We start from the raw sequence: 5,633 nt of genomic DNA on the forward strand, positions 1-5,633 counted from the left end.
TTGCCATTGACTGTGATAGCCAGGTGGTGGCAGTGTCGTGTTGGGCTTGGGAGCTGGATTGTTATGGTGCATGGTCAGATGGAGGTAAGAGATCTGAGCCATACTGCTACAGACCCATTTCCACTGTTCCCTCTCCCACCTAACAAGACTCCAGAGTGGGAGTAGGACCCTGAATAACAAGCTTACAGTTTGCACTTTCAACATAGGAACACGCAGAAACCATTCAGCTCCTCAAGTGTTCTGCCATTAGATCAGGGCTGATCTGTACATTAACTCCATCAATGTGCTTTGGTTTTAAAAACCTTAACACTCTTGCTCAATAAAAAAAACTTTTATCAACCTGTTTTTAAATTTCCTCGACAGCTTATCTCCGTTGGGGGAGATCCAAATTAAGCAAATTTCTCTCAGTGCATTTGGGAGTTGAGGGAACTAAATCCATGAGAAAACTTTGAACTTAAATATTCTGAGTAATTAATCAAAGTTATGAGTGAATGCTACTTCCTGGAATCACAAACTCTCAGTTGTTAAGATTCACACTCAAGCTTTGTGGGACTGGATCCTTCTCTTGCTTTCCTCCCGTATCCAAAATGATACTCCCTTCACCACTGATGCATAGTGACAGCAGCGATGCCCACATCCCAAGAATGAAGTTAAAAAATAAGCCTGTCAAAACAGGACAATAGAAGACTATCAGCTCACAGTGACAGTAAGAGCTAACACTGGCTGTGCTTCCACCTCAACCAAGGAATTGTGTGTAATTTTGACTGTGAAAGCCATGTCACTGTGATATGATATTTTGTTGTCCAAAAACAAGTATTGAAAATGGAAAATACCAGGATCAGCGAAACAGAAATATGTTTCATTAAAAAAAAACAGAAATGAGAAGGTTACAAGGTTTATGTGATACGCAGAAAACAAAAAGACGTATAGATTGTAACATTAGTCACAATATGGAAAGTTCATGATATTGAGACATCAAGAGCAATAAATCTGTAATAACTCAGTCCCAACCACTTTGAACAAATATACAATATATATCAATAACATATTAAAAACTGTCTCCGTATGCATTTCTGTCAGTCTCTTCCCTTTTGAATTCCTACATATATGTTTAAATTGGAACTGAGCGCGCAAACATGTCACAGGGTAATTACATCAGAACTAGACCATTTGGAATAAAACGGGAGCACATTGTCACACAAATCTGAAACTCTGTCCCCCAGATAATTGTAGATTCTTGGTGTCAATTGAAATTACCGTAGTTAAGATCGGTAAGGTTTTGTTGGTAAAAGTATGAAGGGTTTAGGGCAAAGGCAGATGAATGGAGTTGAGGTATGATTTAATTGAATGGAGGAGAGGGTTTGAGAGGCTGGATGACCTCCTCTTGTTCCTAAATTCAGATCCTAGAAGTGAAATGTCAGTGATTAAACCTTTGGGCCAGCACCACAGTAACTGAAATGTTGGTATCATGTTCCTCCCTGAAAGTGCATGGGTCATTTCATAGAATTAGATTGTATGTTGGGTAAGTTGATGAATCGTTTCTTCAGAAGCTAGGGGAGCTTTCTTGAGAGCATCACTTAACTTGGTCCAAAAGAGCTTCTGCCCAGTCTCATCAGCAGGCCAGTTAATGTAGGTTTTCTTCCTCACCAGCTTACATAGGTGATGGTAAGAAGAGAGCACATGGCCAGGGATCTCATTGAGGAAAACCAGGATGAGGACATCATTGTGTTCGTCGAAGAGTCTGTACAAGGCCACCTGCATCTCCATGGAACACCATTCGCTCTGAAGGTAATTCTTGGAGATGATACAAATTGTCTTCCTGCTCTTGTAGATAGCATCAACAATGTTTTCCACAATGGGTTTACCCACTTCAAAATCCCGGTGATGGAAGCAGAGGTGATGATATGGAGGCCCCTTATTCTCCAGGTTGTGCATCAGTTGGTCGAATACCCAAGCTTCATCCTTTGAGTTGTAGGATACAAAAGCATCATATTTGTAACTTCTGGTACGATTCCTTTGGAGTTTGTTTTCGTGAATCCAAGCCCGGATCAAATAGTATCCATAATAGAAGTTCCACTTTCCTTTCTGGTAGATCACAACAGCGGCCATGAAAACAAACAAAACTGGGGCAGTCACACAAAACACCACAAAGCCATCATTGCAGACTGAACTGTCAAACTCTGCAAGGAACTTTGTTTTCTCAACCCCACGGTCCTCACAGCGATACTTGTAGAAGGAAGCCACCTGGACACTAGAGCTAATTGACCATCGCTGAAACCACAAATTATCACAAACACAAGAGATCGGGTTAAGGTTCAGGTCCAGAAAGCTCAGGCTGTGCAATGAGGGAATGTCCTTCTCTTTGATGACACGGATCATGTTGCTCTGCAATTCCAGGGTGGTGAGGCTGGTCAGATTTTGAAAGAGGATCTTTCTGATGGATTCCAACCCGACATTCTTCAGAGACAGAAGTTGAAGGTTGACGAGGTTGGCGAAAGTCAAGTTATGCATGGTCTGGAACCCATTACAGATATCACTCATGTGCAACTGCTCTAGACTAGTGAGCTGGTGAAAGGGCAGAGTATTGAGATTTATAAACTTGTTGTTGGAGATATCAAGTCTCTTTAGCTTCCAAAGCCCATCGAACAGATTGTGAGGTAACATTTTAAGGCCAGATGGTTCCTGAGATTGTAATTTCAACATTTGGAGAGTGTGAAGTTTAATGAATGGGGGAAATTTTAAGTGGGCGACTTGGAAAGATAACTTATTGTTGGCAAGGTCCAATACTTTTAACAATTTGAGATCCTCAAACATTTTTGGATTAATTTGTGACAACCAGTTTCTGTCCAAATAAAGATTTTTCAAAGACTTGAGCCCTTTAAAACCTCCCGTTTCAATCATCTGGATGTGGTTCCCTCCCAAGTCCAGCGTGGTGAGATTGGAGAGGCTGGAATAGGTTATGTTGTAGACAATGGGAATCCTATTGTTCCTGAGCTTTAAGACCTGCAGATTTGTGAGGTGAGTGAAGGTTTTGTGAAAAATCTCTCCTATGGCGTTATTAGTGAGTGACAGTAACCTTAAGTTGGATAGACCCACAAAGGCAGTAGTGTTTATGAAATTAATTTCATTCAGAGCTAAGGAAAGATAAACCAAGTTTTTAAGATGGTAGAATGCATGCGATCTAATGGCGGAGATGTGATTGGATTTGAAGGACAGATACTCTAGTTTCTGAAGGCATGGAGTACCTCTGTCATCTTTTACATTTTGCCCCAAACCGCATAAGCAGATGTATCGAATCGCATTATGGTCGAGGTTTAACGTTCGCAGGTTGCTAGGGACAACCGAAGAGCCAAAAATGTCCGGCTTTTTGATCCGATTGTAGGACAAATCCAAAGACACAACATCACGACAGTCATCGAAGGCTTCACTTACCACCTGAAGCCCATTGCCCACCAGCTGTAAGCCCTGAATGCCCTTTTGCTGAATGGCCCCGCACAGCCTCCTCAATATTGCCCTGGCCTCCAGGCCCAGGTGCGACAGGGTAATGTCTTTCAGTGGAGCATTCACATGTTGGATAATGCTGAGAATCCCATCCTTCTTCAAGGGGTTCCCTTCGATGTTCAGGAAGCGAAGGCTGGTGAGGTTCAGTGAAGTCAACTCCTCGGGCCTCGATAGGTTATTGTCGGACAGATCCAAGTGAACAATGTTAGCAAAGAAAGCCGGGGGTCCCTGCAGTTTGGAGATGGGGTTTCCGGCTAGAAGCAGATGAGTCAAATTTGGGGGGAATTGCGAGGAGATTTGTAAAGAGCTGATGTTGGTGCTTTGAGCATTAAGAGTCCTGAGACTAGAACAATTGGTCAGAGCTGCGAAGAAAGAGGAAACATTGTGTAAATTGTTGAAAGAAATATCCAGGACACACAGCCTCTTCAACGGAAAGACACTTTCTCCAGAGGCAGCCGTCAGCTTGTTGCTTTTAAGGATTAAGTTGGTCAGGTTGATCAGGAATTTAAAGATGCCTTGGCTGAGAGTCTCCAACTGGTTACAGGACAAGTTTAGTAGCTGGAGGTTACTGAGTTTCCAGAACGCCCAGGAATGGATGGTGACCAGGTGATTATAGTCCAGCCTCAGACATTCCAGCTGTTTTAGGTTTTCCAGTCCTCTCGGAGGTAGAATTCTGATCTTGTTGAAGGAGACATTAAGGATCCTGACGTTGGCAGGAAGGTCGGAAACAGCGTCCTCCAGGTGTGAGATGTCGTTGTCTGTACAGGTAAAGGAGCTTTTTGTCAAGTCACCCACACAGTTTTTGAAAGCCACGCAGTTCACTGGCCGCATCTCCCCGAAAACCAAGATCAGCAGAAATACTCCGACCAGCTCTCTCCCAGGACAAGGCAGCATCTTGACCAGAGTCCTCAATCACTCCAAACTCTCCTGGATTCTTGAGGCCAATTCTCTACTCAACTCAATATTCTGCTACTTTCCTGAGTGTAGACCAGTTCTGAGATTGAGTAAGAGTTCCAACACTGATTGGAGTGTAGAAGTTTTAACGTTTCCTTTGGTTAATATTTGAATTCATGTTTGAATGCGCCTGTTTTGCAATGCTGACGATGTCTTAACTGATACTGGTCCCACGGGCTGCTTTATTCGCTCCTTGCTGTTCATTGAGGAAGTTGTGTGCACAAACATATACTTTCATTCTGATGTGTTTGATTTGGAGAAGTTAAATTTAGTGAGGCTGAGTAAGATCAAAAATGCTTGCACTAATATAATGTTATCTTTAGGACATTCCAGAGCACCACGAATGAATATCTTTTCAAACTTATTTACTCTCCTTATGGAGACTTCTGTGGCAGTCATTTTATGCGCAGTAAGATCCCATAAGTATAAAGACCAGTTCCACAATTTTGGTGCTGTGTTTGAGGAAGGGTCGTTGACCAGAATCCAGGGTGAACCTCCCTGCTCTTCTTCCCATCGTGCTCATGGAATGACTTCTGTCCACCTGAGAGGGCAGACTGGCCTTTGATTTAACATCTCATCTGGAGGACAGCAGCTTTGGCAGGGCAACACTCCCTCGGAGCTGCACTGCGATTGTCAAGACCCACATTTTGAGACCCAGACATTTATCACTGTCCCTGAGTCAAAATCCTAACGGCACTGTGGGAACACTTTCTCCACATACACTGCAGTGGTTCAAGAAGATGCCTCACCACCACCTTCTTAGGGGTGACTGGAGATGGGCAATAAATGTCAGTCATTGCCATTGATTCCTACATTCCAAGCTACAAGCTGAGTTGATAAAAGCATCAATATGCTGATGTCTGTAATGTGTTTCACATTCACAACAACTGTCACACTTTTCTGCTTCAGAACACAACCACTGATATCTGAAGGGTACTTCCTCTTTTGGAGACCAAGCATTATGCCAATAAAGTGGTGCTTCCTCTTTCTGTTCTGTTTGCAAACTAAATACCCAGTAGCAATAGATGAAACACATCCACATTTAGTAAATTTTTAACAATATTCATTTCTTAATCTTTTGCAAGGAAATGCAGAAATTTTCTAAACCTCTTTCCATCCATGTTGAATTCCTCTTCTGAATTTGAGAACTCCTGCTCAACCCAACAATACCCCAACAT

The 5,633-nt window shown here is 42.6% G+C and overlaps 1 protein-coding gene across 1 annotated transcript; it reads right to left on the reverse strand.

Annotated features, from left to right (window-relative positions):
- Positions 1–840: 840 nt before the first annotated feature.
- On the reverse strand, positions 841–4,615 carry LOC121271756 (toll-like receptor 13). The gene has a single exon (XM_041177992.1). It carries the CDS (start codon positions 4,393–4,395, stop codon positions 1,507–1,509), a length of 2,889 nt encoding a protein of 962 aa, XP_041033926.1. The 5' UTR covers positions 4,396–4,615; the 3' UTR covers positions 841–1,506.
- Between the last annotated feature and the right edge of the window lie 1,018 nt (positions 4,616–5,633).

The sequence above is a fragment of the Carcharodon carcharias genome, chromosome 31 (assembly GCF_017639515.1).
Source record: "Carcharodon carcharias isolate sCarCar2 chromosome 31, sCarCar2.pri, whole genome shotgun sequence".
Taxonomy (NCBI): Eukaryota; Metazoa; Chordata; class Chondrichthyes; order Lamniformes; family Lamnidae; genus Carcharodon; species Carcharodon carcharias.